General features: G+C 41.8%; 1 protein-coding gene across 8 annotated transcripts in view; it reads left to right on the top strand.

Moving 5' to 3' along the window:
• The window catches only part of ABCC5 (ATP binding cassette subfamily C member 5), a 90,783-nt gene that overhangs the window by 51,587 nt on the left and 21,116 nt on the right, over positions 1-18,080 (top strand). For all 8 annotated transcript variants that reach the window (XM_081301392.1, XM_081301393.1, XM_081301397.1 and 5 more), the window contains 9 exons: positions 486-670; positions 1,485-1,631; positions 1,892-2,021; positions 3,345-3,498; positions 3,589-3,717; positions 5,606-5,792; positions 6,669-6,758; positions 8,701-8,890; positions 10,887-11,046. In XM_081301392.1, coding sequence (XP_081157518.1) covers positions 486-670; positions 1,485-1,631; positions 1,892-2,021; positions 3,345-3,498; positions 3,589-3,717; positions 5,606-5,792; positions 6,669-6,758; positions 8,701-8,890; positions 10,887-11,046 — 1,372 coding nt within the window. The remainder of the gene's footprint in view (positions 1-485; positions 671-1,484; positions 1,632-1,891; positions 2,022-3,344; positions 3,499-3,588; positions 3,718-5,605; positions 5,793-6,668; positions 6,759-8,700; positions 8,891-10,886; positions 11,047-18,080) is intronic.

Raw genomic sequence — 18,080 nt, 5'->3', positions numbered from 1 at the left:
AAAGAGGAAATGATTCTAATGCAGAGTCCTGTGAAACTGGGCTGTGTTTGATCCTACTGCCCTCTAGGTGACTTAGTTATGGGGGAGTAGCTCATGTTAAAAGGAAATACCTTGGACAACTAAATTGAGTAGAGTTTATTTGTGTAAAACAAAAATGATTCACCAGTCAGGTGGGTCCCAGAACTAGAGCAGGTTCTGAAAACTCCCGCCAACAATGTGGTCTGACAGTAAGAAGTTCAGCATAGTAAACAACTGTTTTGGCTACAGCTCAACCAGTCAGTTGGTTACAGGTTAACTAATTATTTACAGCAAAAAGTTAATTGGCCACAGGTCCTCCTACAGCCCACCAAAGCTTAGTTATTGTTATTACTCTATGTTGGTTTGGTCTATTTGATCCAGTGCAGGTGTCCACTTCAAATCCGAGGCCTCTGACAAAATGTAATTCACACTCTTCCCAAGTTCATGTTTCTTTCTCACTTACCTAGGGCAGCTCGTGCAGCTGGAAGAGAAGGGGCAGGGTTCAGTGCCCTGGTCAGTGTATGGTGTCTACATCCAGGCTGCAGGGGGACCCTTGGCATTCCTGGTCATCATGGCCCTTTTCATGCTGAACGTGGGCAGCACTGCCTTCAGCACCTGGTGGCTGAGTTACTGGATCAAACAAGGAAGTGGGGTAAGGTTACTCATCAGCAGAAGATCCTGTGTCTAAGAATGTGACTGTCTTTCCATAGTCCCTGGCTATTCTCAGGGAAACTTCTAGCTGTCATTTAAAAGAAGCAACAGAAACACAACATGGTACTGCATTAATATGTACAATTTTAGCCTGGCATGGTGGCACAGTCTATAATCCTAGCTACTCTGAGTCTGAGGGCTGAGACAAGAGATGCTAAGTTCCACGTTAGCCTGGGAAACTTAGCAAAACTTTCTCACAAAACTCTCTAAAAGGTTAGGGAGGGCTGGAGTTGTGTCTCAGTGGTAGAGCGCTTGCCTAGCCTGTGAGGCACTGGGTTTGATTCTCAGCAGCACATTATCAATAAAGAAAGGTCCATCAATAAAAAATAAAAATATTTTTTAAAAAAGGTTAGGGATATGGCTCAGTAGTAGAGCACTTGCCTCATGTGCAGGGCCCTGAGTTCAGTCCCCCACTATTATAAAAAAAAAAGTATGTGTTTATATATATACACACAATCTTTTTATTTTATATATTAATTTAAAAATTTTTTTAAAAGCAGCAATTTTGATTTTCTAGGATGAAAAAGATGGGTTCCTAATGTAATCTCACAAGACATGAAAAAAATTGTTGACCAACCTGCAGAACACTGCCAGGCTGTCAGCTCTATCTTTAGAAAACAGAGGGAGTAGCAAAGCCTGCCTTGTGTTTATGTGACCAAGTCCCAGGGTCATGCCCTCTACCCTCCCCTGAGCTGAGCATGACCTAAAGGGGTAGGCTTTAGAGCCTTGCCTCATAGAGCCTTGCCTCCAAACAGAATACCACAGTAACTCGAGGGAACAGGAGCTCTGTGAGCGACAGCATGAAGGACAATCCCCACATGCAGTACTATGCCAGCATCTACGCCCTCTCCATGGCAGTCATGCTGATCCTGAAAGCCATTCGCGGAGTTGTCTTTGTCAAGGTATGCCATGGTGGGCAGCCTCTGTACCTCCTCTCCCTGGTGACTGTGTGGCCACGCTCCGGCATGGCATCTCTTGGGTTTATTCTGAGTCCAGCAGGATGACCCTAGCTGAAATGACCTGCATCCCAATGTCCTCAGCCTTTGCTCATTCATCACCTGTGCCACCTGACCATTTGCACTTCCATGCCTTTAGGAATGGATATCCTGCAAAATAGCACCCTGAATCCCTAGGTCCTGATCATCTTATGTCTACTCTTCAGGGCACACTGCGAGCTTCCTCCCGGCTCCATGACGAGCTTTTCCGAAGAATTCTTCGGAGCCCTATGAAGTTTTTTGACACTACCCCCACGGGGAGGATTCTCAACCGGTTTTCCAAAGACATGGATGAAGGTATGTTCTCACTGCTTCTTTCTTTTATGCTCTAGAGCACAAACCAGAGCTCACTGTGCCTGTAGCCTTCCCAGATGATCCCCCAGATGTGTGTCTCTATCCTGAGATGCTGGTATTTTCATTAGGAACCCTTCATCTAAGTTCTCATTCTGCTTTATCTGACCTGAGAGCAGGTTCAGAGGATTGAGTTAGCAGACAGACTTGGACAGTGACATCTGAGATTCCAGGGTTCATGTTTACTTTGAAGTAATCCATTGATTCCTAGACACCTCTATTTTCTGTAAGGTTTTCTAGGTGCTACATGGTCTGTACCTGCAGTAGAATTTCATGCTACCCATAACCCAGAAGAGTAGTGGTGCCTTCTGACCTTCACTAAGAGCTTGCTGTGCGAGAAGCAGAGTGCTGAAGTGTTATGTACCTTACCCTAATCTACATAGTAGCCAGTGAGGTGGGCATTGTTTCTGCCATTGAATACATGAGAAGGCTGATCTCCAGAAAAGTTAAAGTAGCTTGCCTAGGGTCATAGAGCTGTCAGGTGACCAAGCTGGAAAATAAGCCCAGATCGTTTTTTACCCCAAACCTAGTGTTTTTAACTACTGCATCATGGCGGTCTCCACAACAGAAGTTTGTCTCAGGTGTCTATAGGCCAGTATAAAACCGTGGCCAAAGGTAATGAATCAAACCATCCCTGATAACTGAACTGGTGCATAACATGTTTCCACTTGTGTTACACACAGACACATACGTATGTGCACACATGCACAATTGAAAAGCAGGGGAAACAAATCAGTGCTATCAATATGTCTAGGATTTCCATGAAAATACTTCAACTAAAAAGAAAAAAAAAGGGAGGGGGACGAATAGGGTGGGGAAACTGCCAAGAAGAATTGAAAAAAATATTGATACCTATTAAAGGTTCTGTACAAATACTTCAACTTTTGTATATGTTTAAAAATTCCCATGATGAAAAATTTCTTAAATGTTAGCAGCAGTACATTGATATTGGTAAGAATACAGATTATCTTTTTCTTTTTTTTTTTTCCAAAAATCATATGGTACTTTGTAAAGGCAGGAGATGTTTCAAAGGGCTAGGCAGGCCAGTGGAAAAAAAGCAGGGGTAGAAGATCACACCTAATTTTTCTAGTCTCAAGATAATTTAAAGCAACCAGGTTTCTAGCTTTTTCTTTGAAAGAGTTTTGAAAAGCAGCATCACAAACTTCAGATTTGGTCGAGCCTCATTTTTTCTTTTTTAAACGTTTAGCTCCATTTCTCTTATTTATGGGTCCCAAGAGTCTGACACTTGTTCCCTTGTGGTTTTCCCAGTCGACGTGCGTCTGCCATTCCAGGCTGAGATGTTCATCCAGAACGTTATCCTGGTGTTCTTCTGTGTCGGAATGATTGCAGGAGTTTTCCCATGGTTTCTTGTGGCTGTGGGGCCCCTGGTCATCCTCTTTTCAGTTCTGCACATTGTCTCCAGGTAAATAGGAGGTGTTCATGTCTGCCAGAGCAGGGAGGAAGCCAGAGTTGCTAGTCCACCCCTGTGACACCGAATCCATTCTCTTTTCAGGGTCCTGATCCGGGAGCTGAAGCGTCTGGACAATATCACGCAATCACCTTTCCTCTCCCACATCACATCCAGCATACAGGGCCTTGCCACCATCCATGCCTACAATAAAGGACAAGAGTTTCTGCACAGGTTAGTGCTGATGGGGGCTTTGAAGGGGGAGCCAGGATCCAAGCATTTAACAAGAGTCTAAGGGACCCTTCAAGGCCACAGCTGGGGATTGTAAAATTTTTACTAAAGGTATTAGTGATTTTAATGGAACAATCTCTGATTAAAATTGAATTACTAGGGTGAGACTCCTTTGAGCAAATGAGAAGACAAAAGCAGATTTGGAGTCTCTAGGCTTTTGTTCCTAAAAAGCTGTATTTGGTAGTTTTGCTTTTTTTTAAAAATAGTAAAAGGGAGTCATTGATGTTATATTTGCATTTTATTTAGCCATCAAATATTTTTATGAAATTTATGTGCATAAGTAGTTATTCTGGAGATCTGTATTAAGAGATTAGAGCAAATTTAATTGTCCTTCAGTAGAAGGCTGGTGAACTAAGCTATAGTGTGCCCATACAGTGTATTATTCTGTGGTCCTTGGAAAGAATGAGGCAGCTCTGTGGGTACTGAGATAATATTGAAAGAGAAGGATCTAGGTGTATGTATGGTGTGCTGTCTTTTGAGAATATATTTGCAACTTTCATGCAACATTTAGAATATCTCTGAAAGGATACACAAGAAACTATTGTGTACACTTAGGAAGTGGGTAGCTGGAGGATGGGTAGGAGAAAAATTGACTTATGGTAAACATTTTGTAAGCTTTAAACTTATTGCCTATTTGAAAAATCAAGTTTTTTAAAATTACAGTAGCAAGGTTAAAAAATTATTTTCAAAACATTAAATGCCTCAGAAAAATACTTCCTAACTTTTAAAAAAGTGGAATATACTGAATTTATATGTGTGTGTAGACATATACACACAGTAAATTTAATTGAAAAAGTTCTGAGAGGAGGAAATGCAGCAAAATGTTAACTCTGTCTTTTAACTGGGTGATAACTGGAATTTACGTTTTTCTCTTTTTTGTTGCATTTTCTAAATTTTATCTGGAGAATATGTGTTTTATTGTAAGGGAGAAAAGAAGCGATTTTTTTAAGGCAAAGTAGATGTGCCCAGCCAAACCCCCTGCTGGGGAGATGCAGTAGTCTATGGTACCCTGAGCCCTCAGATGGGTCTGGTCTTTCCAGCCCTGCACTCCTCTGTGGGCAGAGTTATCTAAGTTCCTCTTGCTATGGTTTGGCTCACTTCTACTTCTTAGCTTTGTGGCCTTGGAAAGCATGTGCCTTCTGCCCACTGATAGTGGGTCAGCACACTCATGCAGCTTTCTCACGTTCACTCGGAGAGTCCCTGGCCTTAGACTGTTTCTCCTGCTTACCTTTATAACCTCTCTTTGAGAAAATAACCTTAACCTAAGATGTATTTCTAAAGCTTAGCACAACCCTCTTTATGCTCTCCTCTCCTATGCTTTTCCTGGGCCATTCAGGTAGATATTTCTCCCTAATATGTTTAATGTGACACTTTTATTTTTAATTTTTTTTGGTGGTACTGGGGAAAACCCAGGGCCTTGTACATGCTAGGCAAGCACTCTACCGACTGAGCTACATGTCCAGCCCCACTTTTTTTTTTGTTGTTGTTTTTTTGGAGGAAACTAACATTAGAAAATTCCATGTCCTCCTATGCAGAAGGCCTAGAATAACCTGCCCCCCTGAAGTTTCCATGTCATTCTCTCAGAAACAAGAAGTAGGTAATTATTTACCCTGCATTCTGTGATTCACTCAAGCTTTGATTCCATCCATGATCAGGCTTGCATGGTACTTTTTTAAAAAAATATTTTTTTAGTTTATATAGATACAATATCTTCATTTATTTATTTTTATGTGGTGCTGAGGATCTAACCCAGTGCCTCACGCATGCAAGGCAAGTGCTCTACCACTGAGCTCTAACCCCAGCCCTTGCATGGTACTTTATCTGCTCACAGGTACCAAGAGCTACTGGATGACAACCAGGCTACTTTCTTCTTGTTCACATGTGCAATGAGGTGGCTGGCTGTGCGACTAGACCTCATCAGCATTGCCCTGGTCACCACCACTGGGTTGATGATAGTTCTCATGCACGGGCAGATTCCCCCAGCCTATGCGGGTCTTGCCATCGCTTATGCTGTCCAGGTCAGTATCTGGGTTGGGGGCATCAGCTTTGCAACTTCCTATGTTAGCACTGAAGAGACATGATTGGGGTGGGGATGGGGCCGTACCCTAAGCCATTGTTTTACCACTAGACCCTCAGAGCATCTCCTGGTCTGGCCTGACAATAATAATCTGGAATTGGCTGGGACATGTCAGAATGGGAGAGAGGGATAGAATTTATGAATAAAAGGATTTAACTCCTTGAGCCCAGGTGTTCATTTTATTACTCCTTGCACTCTTGTATACATTTGACATTTTTCCATACTGGAAAAAGTAAATAAGTAGCCAAAGGAACTCCAGAAAAAATGTGTCTTCATAGATACCCAAAGATGTCCGTCCAGACACTCTAGATGATTGGTTGGGGAAGAGAGTGTGCTATATCCACTGTGCTCAGAATCCCCAGTCTGTGATGCACAAGAGCTCTGTGTTCACTTTTTTTCTCAGCCTTTTATCTTTTATCTTACTTCCCTGGGAGCTTTCTTACTAGTGGCTCACAGGTTACAATTTCTGTTTGTTGTGACTACCACAAACAGGCTTAGATACCAGTCAGATACAGAAATCTTGTAGCTGCATGTGTGTTATCAGAAACATAAAGTTGACTAGAAGGCCTCAGGGTACAAGAACATAGTGCCAGCAGGACCCCAGTGCCACCTGCATTCACTGAGCAGCACAGTTGATGAGGGATGGTAGGCATGCTCTTAAATGTGAGAGAATAACAGGTCCCTGAACCAGCTGCTACCTGTGCTCAGGTAGTTCTGACAACTGAGTCACAGTCCTCTGGATAAAAGAAGTTCTCTCACATTGCCAGGCACATATCTATAACAAATTCTCTGTTGGATTTTTGTTTTCCATTGTCAGTTAACGGGACTGTTCCAGTTTACGGTCAGACTGGCATCCGAGACAGAAGCACGATTCACCTCAGTGGAGAGGATCAATCACTACATTAAGGTCAGACTGCTGCAGGCCTTTTGCTGTGGTCTGACCCCTCCCTTATTCCCACAGATGGTGTGCAAGCAGGAGATTTGTTTTCTCTGCTTCACCAGCATGCTTGGAATAGAGAATAAACTACCTTAAGAGCTTCTAAATATATTGATAAATTATGTCCAGCAGAGAGCTTAGGTTCATTGGCTAATTCCCAAAATGTTCAGAATCTTCTTATTTCAGTTTAACTGACTGATGTAATATTTTCTTTGTACTGTTTGAAACCATGTATCATTGAAATCTCTGGTCTAGTCCAGTCATTCTTGGCCAGGGATGGCCATCAGTATCCTCTGTTGAACTTTTGGCAAAGACTAACATGGGCCTCATCTGGAGATTCTGATGTCATGAGTCTGGAGTGGGACACAGGTTTCTGTGGTTTTAAAAGCTCTATAGATCATTCTAAACCACATTCACAGTTTAAGAAACAAGTAAATTTAGGCAACACTGAGAGTATCTAGTCTTTCCACCTTCCCCTAAGATCCCCTTCAATCTTGCCCTGAGGTGACATCTTGCTGATGCCCCAGTTGGAACTCTAAAAGCAATTTTCTGTGGAAGGAAGCAGAGTCATGAGTAGTTAGGATTCTCAAATTTAACTCATTTCTCAAGAGTCACCTGTTTTATGAATTTCCTATTGTTGACAGGAAAGAATACATTCTGAATTCCAAATAATTAAACTTAAAAACATAGTTTCAAAAAAACCACCCTTGCAGTTGAGATCTGAGGGTTTGTAAACTGCACTTCCTATGGGAGATGATGTGCTTCATCACTGATTTGTTTTGACAGTGAATTTCACTTGTTATCAGGTATTTCTTAAATTTCCAAATGAATATTCTCATAAAGAGAGCCAGACAACTCTCTAATGTATCTGGCGACAGCTGTTCTTTATGTTTTGAGCTTGCTGCTTTGCCCTGTGTTGTGGTCCATAGAGGACACATGTAGACACAGGTGGATATGGAGGGCTGAGTTAATATTGCTGGTAGAGACAGTCTCATGCTGGAGAGGACAGGATGATGGTCAGTAGTGGTGCACACTGGACCCATTTCTGATGACTGCTTTCCCTCTGCCAGTCCCTAACCTGAATACCTCTCCCAACAGTCTTTCCAACTTGGAGTTTTAGGCTTCCATTTCCACTGCCCCTGACCACTAGTCTTTGGCCCTGATTTCCCTATAAGGCTATGAGCCCCATATGTAATTGCCTGAGAGTTTTGCCAGGTCATTATGAAGTGTAGCTGTTGGTGACCAAATTACCCGGGTATTATAGAACAGCCTCTTAAAGCTGGCATGGATTCCCAAGGTCATCTAACCTAGTCCCCACAATTTGCAGATGAGAGCTCAAGACCTGGAGAGGAAAAGTAGCATGTCTAAGTCACACAGCTGTTAGTGGCAAAATTAGATTTGGAATCTGTCTCCTGGATTCACCAAGAGGTGTCAAAATACCAGAATCTGATCAGATATTCAGAAAATGTTGGTTTCCTTACTTTGGGATTAACTTAGGCTAGTGGTGTTCAAATGGTAGGATTCTATTTCAAGTGGGATCGTTTCAAAGAATTCTGATAAAACTGTTGTTGAAGAGGGGTGAAAGACTTTGTGACCCCCCCCCCACCAGTTAGGTTCTCCCTCAGCCCCCAAAGGCAGTATTGTGGAGAATTCCTTAAGAGAGAAGGCAGTTTGAAAACCAAGGCCATCTCCTGGCTGCTGCATGGTGGCCATTAATTAGCACAGTAGTCAGGTCCTCTCTGCCTAGTTTAGTGTTGGTGAGCATTTACTGTCAAGGCGTTCTTTTGTAGCAGGGGGTCAGGGGGGCGGCTGCCTATGTATGGCTGCTGTTGTTCCGTTTTTATGTCTCTGTGACAAAGCTGCTCTCCAAATATCTGCAGTCAGTCTGAACTGGCCACTTCTGTCTCCCTAGACTCTCTCCTTGGAAGCCCCTGCCAGAATCAAGAACAAAGCTCCTCCCCCTGACTGGCCCCAGGAAGGAGAAGTGACCTTTGAAAATGCAGAGATGAGGTACCGAGAAAATCTCCCCCTAGTCTTAAAGAAAGTGTCCTTCACCGTCAAACCCAAGGAGAAGATTGGCATTGTGGGGCGGACAGGATCAGGTAAGGATCAAAAAGTCCTCTCCAGAGAAACATTTAAACATTTAAAGAAACATTTAATCATTTAAAGAACCTAGTTTTCAGTCAGCATTTAATAATTTATTGAATATTGCTTTGATCACTGAAAACCGGATCCCTGTTTGATAAGCGGTTAATTTCTCAGGCCTCCAAATCCAGCTTTCTAGGTTGGTTTTTCTTTTTTCTTCATTTTATTGTTTTATGACATTTTGGGCTTTCTCCAATTGTCAAAGTCTACCTTCTCAGAGCAGAACGCTGTGAACATGTAGCAAAGTACAAAAGCACCTGAGACTCACCTACCCGGAGATAATACTGGTGACATCTTGGTGAATATCTTGGTTTTTTTTTTCCTACTAACACATATGTTTACAAGAAAATGAAGTCATTTTATACCATTTTATGAACTTCTTTTAAAATTAACACTATTTTCCCATGCTCCTTAATGATCACTCTGTAACATAATGCACAGTTCTCTTTTATCGTGTACTATAATGTATATTTAACTAATCCCCAATCAATAGGGAATTGACCCTATTGTCAGTTTTTCAGCTGTGAATAGCACTGCAGTGTACAACCCTATTTTTATGAAGTCAGAGCATGTGAAGAATTTTAAGGACTGTGTGATATATTACTTGTATAGCCTCATATTTGTCGGAAGCTTGAACAACTCTAAATAAAGAACCTGTGTTCCTTGAAGACAGAAATTATTTTCTTGATCTGACGTCAATTGTGAAGAAATAGAGAAGCAGGCTTCATTTTAAATGTTTTACTTCACTCTATTCTTAGAAACATGTTACTACTTACCCTATAGATTTCTAGGGTCATTTCCTTCCTTAGTGACATTTTCAAAGACTAAGTCTTATCTTCTTTTACTAATGTGTCTGTCCTTGTATAAGAGGTTTCTTTGGTTCAATTATCATTAGTTTCTGGGTTCCATGCTTTCTTGGCATCAAAATCATTTGAGCACTTTTTCTTGCCATGAGAAAATAAAAAGAGACCTTTTGTCTTTTCTGGCCAATTTACTTTAAAGAGCCTTCTTAGGAAAGAAAAAGGCATTACCTACTTTCTGTTGGAGGGAATTATTTCATGTCAAAACAAGACACTGCCTCCAGGTGTTTCAGACTAAAAAGAGAATCCTCAGCCAAGGACATGTCTATCCCAAAGCTCTTATTTGTCCTCCCATAAGGTCTCCTCTGCTATATTGGCCCCAGGGGTACATGGCTCTCCTCAAAACTGACTCATGTCCTTCCCTGTGATTTCCCTTTAACACAAGTAAGACAAACAAAAATTCTCCAAGGAAGAAACTTAAAGGAACTGTGTCAGTTGTGAGTTTATGGGAGGTGGACATTGTCTTCCTATATTGCATAGCTTTTCAAATGCAGATCAATTAAAAACTTCTGCCAGTCTTTAGAATACTGACCTCATTATTTCATCCACAGACCTGCTTCTCTGCCACAGTTCAGGAGAATCATCCACAGTCACACCTTTGCTCAAGCCAAAGCCTCCTGGCCTGGTGCATTTACCCCAGAACTTCTTCCTCTCCCCACTGCTCTGGCAGTGAGAAGCCTTGTCTTAGTTTCTTTCTCAGCCACAGTAAGGGGATGGAGAGAGGCAGGACCTCTTGTTCCCTGGTTTGCCCCCAGCCACTTGCTGTAGGACTGTGTTCCCCTCACTCTGCAGTCCACCCTGTGTGCCTGTTCCTGAGGGAGAACAGGCCTATTTCCATTTGACTCTCATGAACAGGAACCCATCTTTCTCATGCCTCAGGCTGCAGCTGTGGATTTAAATGACTGCTTTGTAGCTCGGGAGCATTAAATGCTTTCTTCTATTTCCACTGTTATTTATTCATTATCTCAGTCAATCAGTCAAAAGAATGATTGACTAGAAAGAGAAAAAGATGATTTTGCCCTGGGGATAAACCAGTTTTGTCTTCCCAGAAGTTGCTAATAGAGCTACTTTTCTGCCTCTCTTCGATCACCAGGGAAGTCCTCTCTAGGGATGGCCCTTTTCCGTCTGGTGGAGTTATCTGGAGGCTGCATCAAGATTGATGGAGTGAGAATCAGTGATATTGGCCTTGCTGACCTCCGAAGCAAACTCTCCATCATTCCTCAAGAACCAGTGCTGTTCAGTGGCACTGTCAGGTGAGGACCTGGGCACCTGCATGCTTCCTGCCTCACTTAGAGGCTGGGTGGATATGTACACTGTGCCAGAGCTGGCACCTGGGACAAGATCCCGTGACCTCAGTCCAGTGCTTTCCCCTCCACTCTGTGTGCTTTATTTATTTATTTATTTATTTATTTGTTTATTCATTTTTCTGTTACTAGAGATTGAACCCAGGAGCACTTAACCACTGAGCCATATCCCCAGCCCTTTTTATGTTTTGTTTTTGAGACAGGGTCTCACTAAGTTGCTTCAGGCTTAAGTTGCTAAGGCTGGCTTTGAACTTACGATGCTCCTGCCTCAGACTCTTACGCTACCTGTATTACAGGCATGCACCACCATGCTCAGCATATACTGTATACTTTCTGTTGCAGAGACAAGAGGCAACTCTGCTGCATGAACCACTTTAACTAAGTAGGGCAGAGAGGTCCTGCAATGGATGAGAGAGATCAGAGAGATTTGGGCCAGAGTTCTTCCCCATGAATAGATAAATTACCAATTCTAAACCTGTTTCCTCACCCCTAAAATAGGGATACTTTTGTTGTTGTAAATTGAATCAATTCATACAAACAATACAAGCCCGGAGCCTGGTCAATGACAGACAAGTCAATAAATGGTGGCTGCTACCATCACTCTCATTACCATTGCCCTGCATCTGCCTCCCAGTCCAAAGTTACAACCCTAAGGATAGTTTTCAGGCATTATTACCCCTCAGATTTTCTAGTGTCTCCTTGCTCTGGACTCTTTCCTTCCCTTTTATTTATTTATTTATTTATGTATGCCAAAGATGGAACCCAGGGCCTCCCACGGGCTAAACAGGCACTTCACAACTGAGCTGCACCCTCAACCCACTTCCCCCATCTTTGGTACTTACTCTGGAATGATGTTTCTTTCTGAAATCTACCAGAATGCCAAAGATAAAGTTCCTCTTCTTAAAATAGTAATTTTATTAAATTTATTAAAATAGTAATCAAGAAGAAAGTCATCTTTCCTGTTTGTTATCCTAACCTTTATCCTTCAGTTTCTGTCTCCTATGTGTGTGTCTATAATTTGTGTCCATTTCAATTCAAACTGTCTCTTTTTGGAAACAAAAACAGTTTTGATGATATAGTTGCCCTAGATCGGACTTCTTTAAAATCATTCTGAAAGTAATATTGACATTCCTCTTTAATTTTTAGCAGCTCAAAAAATTAGATACCAACTTAATTTTCAATAACAATAGCAAGTGTTCAGACTTGTCTTTAAAGCTAAGTGATTCCCTTCTTCAGAAATGGCATTTGAACTAATTTTTTTTTTTTAAGAGGCTGGGTAGATACTTTGATTTGCTTAGACCACTGTACTAAAATACTGTAGGCTAGTACAATTTATTGTTCACAGTTCTAACAACTCCCAAGACTGCATCTGGTAAGGGCCCTCTTCCTGTCTTATTATATCCTCATGTGGCCTTTGCTTGGTGTATACATGCAGACAGAGCAGAGCAAGAAAGTTTTTGTGTTCCTTCCTCTTCTTAGAAGAGCATTAATCCTATCACAAGGACCCCATCTTCATGACCTCATCTAAACCTACTTACCTCCAGAAGATCCCATCTCCAAATACTGTCACATTGTTAGATAAGTTGGGGGGGTATACAAACATCCAGTTTATACCAGTCAATAAACTGAACTTATGCCCATTTTCATGTAGAGTCAACACTCTGGGAGTGTTTATTTTGGCATTTCTCTCATTGAACTTGGACAGTGTGTTCTGGATCCTTTGATGATAATGAGTCATTCCCTTTGGATATTGAGGTAGCAAGGTCATTTAAGCAATGTCAGAAGAGAATTAGAAATCATTGAAAGGTCAGGTTTAAACTTAAGACATTAGAACGTGTTGCCGAGTCTTCTCTTCTCATAAATCTTTCTATTTTTGGATACCATAAGAATACTTTGGAGGGAAAAATGGCCTTTTATTATTTGGCCCTAGACAAAAGCACTGTATTTTTTTTTTATTGTTGCTTTTTCATCATCATTTGCAAGAGAATTAAGAAAGCATGGAAAACTTCAGACTGAACTTGAAAATGTTGCTACCAAAAAGCCTTAATTTTCTTTTTTCTTTTCTTGCTTCCTTTTTTTTTTTTTTTTTTTTTTGGTGCTAGAGATTGAATGCAAGGGTGCTTAAACATACTTAGCCCTTTTTAAAATTTTTTATTTTGAGATAGGTTCTTGCTTAGTTGCTTAGGGCCTCCCTAAGTTGCTGAGGCTGGCCTTGAACTTGAGATCCTTCTGCTTCAGCTTCCCAAGTCTCTGGCACAAACCTGTGCCACCACACCCAACTAAAAAACCTTAACTTTAATAGCACTTTGTTTGGATTTGTGAATTGGGGGCTTCGAGAGTTTATGATTTAGAATTGACCATGGTGTGTACAACTATGTTCGTGGAATGTGTGAGGGGCGGTGTATGCAACTTTAGTGGAATTGGGACCATTTGGTATCATATCCAGAGAGATGTTTGCAGCCTTGTAGACAAACTGAGGAGGTGGTGTTATTGCACTCACAGTGCTATTTGAGCAGGCAGCTCTGCAAACTCAGAAAATTTTGTAAACTTAATTTCTTTTTTTTTAATAAATATTTTTTTTATTAGAGAGAGTGAGAGAGAATTTTTTTTTTAGAGAGAGGGGGACAGAGAGAGAGAGAGAGAGAGAATTTTTAATGTTTATTTATTTTTTCTTAGTTCTTGGCGGACACAACATCTTTGTTGGTATGTGGTGCTGAGGATCGAACCCGGGCCGCACGCATGCCAGGCGAGCACGCTACCGCTTGAGCCACATCCCCAGCCCTGTAAACTTAATTTCTGCTGCTCTAGTTTTGGCTTGTTCAGTCAGTAGATAACTAAAAAGGTCGAATTCGAGAGCATCTATTCTCCTCCTTTTATCTACCCCTTGTGCCCCCCTGGTTTCTTATAGATTCCCAAAGAATATTTTAGTTTGTCACATTCGTTTGCTTTTCTTAGTAGGAAGCCTGAAATGAGCTTCCCAAGCAAGGGCAGACTAGATCAGCTATTTCCTCATCTGCCTCCTAGAGGCTTTGAATCTGGAAATCTCATTTCCACCACCATTAACCAATGTTGAGGGCAGGTGCATCTTGAGATACCAGCAAGCAATTAAAGCTTGAAAGGAGCTCTTAGAGGGAAAGCAAAATGAAAAACAAGATCAAGCAAACTCAGAAAGTCCTGAGGTCTAAATTCCTGAATTGGTCTGCATATGTATATAATCAAAATCACAGACCAGATGATTTGCAGCCACACCCCTCCTTAGATTTAACCAGAATCTCAGTCCATCCCCCATATCCGCATCCCAGTCCTCCCTCATGCTGCTGTTCCTTTCCTTGCCTTTTGCCCTGATATTTGTCTCCACGAGTAAACGCCCCAAGCCGGGGCCTTAAGTGCTTTTCTAGATTCTCCCTCCCATGGCCTGGGCAGTGCTCTGCTTTCCTCCCCCTTTCCCAGAGGTCCCTGTGCCCAGCTCTGGCCTCTGCACTTTCACCCCAGCTAGTGTGCTTTCTGTCCTTTGGGCTGTTTGCTGCCTGGCTGGGCTGGTGGCTATTGCTCTGAAGTGAGACTGATTGTCCCCAGCTGTCACTCTAGTCTGTCCTGAGTCTTATTCCCCTGTGAGTGATGGTGGCCTCCTCATCTGAACAGTTCTACTCAGCATCCATCCATTCATTAGCAAGGTAGCTATGTTCTCATTTTTCTATCCAGGTGCCCTCTGACTCGTTTGATCTGCTCATTAAATTTTCTTACTTTTAAGAAATATCTGTAGCTTTCAGCTCACAATCACAGCAAAAACAACTGGAACCATAACTGGCTCATTCCATTTTGGCTCATCCTGGGCGAGCAACTGGTACAGGAGCATCTGGGACTTGAGATGGCTTAGAAGTTGCTCCAGATTAGCTAAAGCACAGCTTTAGAATCTCAGGGCTTTTAGTTGTCTCTGAATTCTTCTCTGGCTTTAAGGAAGCTCCTTTTCCTCTTTTTGATAGTCTTCTTGTCAAATTTGGGAACCCCTCTCCCCACTCCAAAAAAAAAAAAAAAATTTTAGTCTCTATATCAGAAATAAACAGTCCACTAGATAGTATCTAACATTTGTTGAAAAGTCATTCTATACTGGGCACTGCTGCTCTTACAGTAACACAGCAAGAGTGATAGTGGCAGCTAAGCTTAGTGAGGACTCAGGATGAATTAGTTGTGCTAATTCATCAAATACTCAAAACTCCATGAGGTAGGTACTATTATTATTCCTGTTTTATAGACAGAAGAAATGAAACCCAGAGAAGTTAAGTAATTTACCTAAAGACAGCTGAAAGTGGCAGAGCTAGAATTTGAACCTAGGCCAGCTGGCTGCAGTGTCTCACTGATGCCTCCTGAAGGATGTGTTGTGACACTGCTCATAATTACAACTTTGAGGGAGAGTCCATCCTGCTAAAAAGCAGAGGCAAGCTTACCTCCCCAGGGGTCTTGACCTTTAGTGACCTTTTACCAGCATCTTCAAAGTCTCCTGGTTTACCTCCCCACCTTGAGAAAAATTTCCACACAGTCTGCTGCTTTCTTTAGTCTTTGTCATTTACTCTGCGTTCACTTCTTTCATCACCTAATTTTACCCTTAACAACCAACAGCCAGGATCAGCCCATGTTTCTGAATAACTGTTTTGAGCTTTCCTGAAGAGGTATGTGAGTTCCAGCACCTCCTGCTGAGGACCAAGTCTTCTCAGGAGCCCACCCCAGATGGTAGGACAGGGTGTTTATTACCAGGTCTTCCACTGGATCTTTTACATGATCTCACACCTTGGGGGGTGTTCTTGTCTTCATTTAACAGTGGCCAGTAGGCAGCTTAGAAGATGCTTAAAATGTAGAAAACCAAAGATGGAAATGCACTTTTGGCAACATCAGGACCCCAGGAGTTCAGATTATTAAAAATAAGCACCCTCATGTTTAGGGTTCTTTTTTTTTTCTCCTGTCCATCTGCCCATCTGAGTACTTCTGATGCACTGTGTGCATAATTTGCTTTCCTTGCTGTCTGAGGGTCAGACCCAGGACCATCTGGCTTCTCTAAATGAGGGGGTATTCCTGATTAGCTCCCTGATGAGAATGGTCTGGTCTGCCTTAATGTGCATATAGACTACCCACTGGTGCACGTAAGTATTCCTTATGTGGAACCCATGGATTAGTCCTCCGAGGTTCCTTCAGCTGCTGCGATGGGCCCAGAGTTTTGGGGTCAACCCTGTCAACGTGTCTGCCAAGCTTTCACCCATTGAAAATCTGGTGGGCAGGCTGCTTAGTGAGCAGGCAGCTGTCCTCCTGTATGCTATTTGTCTGATAAGAAGTATTTGATGAATTTAGTAGGTATGCTTCCTTCCTAGAATTTTATAACAAAGTTCAGTCAGCCATTTGTATCCACGGGTTCCCCATCCATGAATTCAACCAACTTCAGATTGAAAATGCCCCCCCTCCATTGTATCTATACTGAATTGTACACTTTTTTCTTGTCATTATTCCTTGAGCAATGTAATATGAAACTATTTATATGACATTTACATTGCATTAGATATTATAAGTAGTCTAGAGATGATTTAAAGTATATGGGAGGATGCATGCAGGTTCTATGGAAATTCTGTGCCATTTTACATAAGGTGCTTAAGCATCCATGGATTCTGGTGTCATTGAGGGTCCTGAAGCTGATCCCCTATGAATACCAAAGAACAACTGTACCACAAACTAGGTGGATTAAAACAACAGAAATGTATGGTCTCAGAGTTCTGGAGGCCAGAAATCTGAAATCAAGGTATTTCAGGCCTCCCTCTGACACTCATAGGGGAGTCTCCTTCTTTGCCTCTTCTGGCTTCTGGCAGTTGGCTTATAGATGCGTCCCTCTGGCCTCTGCCTCCACTGTCAACATGATGATCAGAAATGTCCAGTCCTGTTCCTTTGGTATCATTTTGATTTCTTTGAGGTAGAAACAATCAGTACATTAAATATCAGTAATCCCCAAACTAGTAATCTGTACCAAAAAAATCTCTTCCTTCTGAGTCACCCTTTTCCCTCTCTCCTTTCCACTCTGCCCTTCATTTTCTTTTCCTGATTGGGCCGGCTGTCATTGGGCTGCCTGCTCAGTGATAGCACTCTCAGCTGGGTGCATTGAGAAAGACAGCAGGGGTTGCGGTGTGGCTGAGTGGCAGAGTGCTTGCCTAGCATGCATTAGGCTCTGGGTTAGATCCCCAGTGCTGCAAAAAGAAAAGGCATTTTTCTATATCCTTCTAAGCTTATACATATCAAGAGATGTATTTTTTTTAATTGTTGGTCGTTCAAAACATTACATAGTTCTTAATATATCATATTTCACAGTTTGATTCAAGTGGGTTATGAACTCCCATTTTTACCCCGTATACAGATTGCTGTATCACATCAGTTACACTTCCATTGATTTACATATTGCCATTCTAGTGTCTGATGTATTCTGCTGTCTATCCTATTCTCTACTATCCCCCCTCCCCTCCCCTCCCCATTTCTCTCTCTACCCCCTCTACTGTAAATCATTTCTTCCACTTGTATTATTCTTCTCTTACCCCTCATTTCCTCTTATATGTAATTTTGTAAAACCCTGAGGATCACCTTCCATTTCCATGCGATTTCCCTTCTCACTCCCTTTCCCTCCCACCTCTCATCGTTGTTTAATGTTAATCTTCTTCTCAAGCTCTTCGTCCCTACCCTGTCCTTGGTTACTCCCCTTATATCAGAGCAGTCACTTGGCACTTGTTTTTTGTTTTTTTTTTTAATTTTTTTTTATTTTATTGTTGGTTGTTCAAAACATTACATAGTTCTTAATATACCATATTTCACAGATTGATTCAAGTGGGTTATGAACTCCCATTTTTACCCCGTATACCGATTGCTGTGTCACATCAGTTACATTTCCATTGATTTACATATTGCCATTCTAGTGTCTGATGTATTCTGCTGTCTATCCTATTCTCTACTATCCCCCC

This window comes from Spermophilus citellus (genome assembly GCF_964194105.1).
Source record: "Spermophilus citellus genome assembly, chromosome: 7".
NCBI classification, from domain to species: Eukaryota; Metazoa; Chordata; class Mammalia; order Rodentia; family Sciuridae; genus Spermophilus; species Spermophilus citellus.
This window is presented reverse-complemented; position numbering and strand designations above follow the sequence as displayed.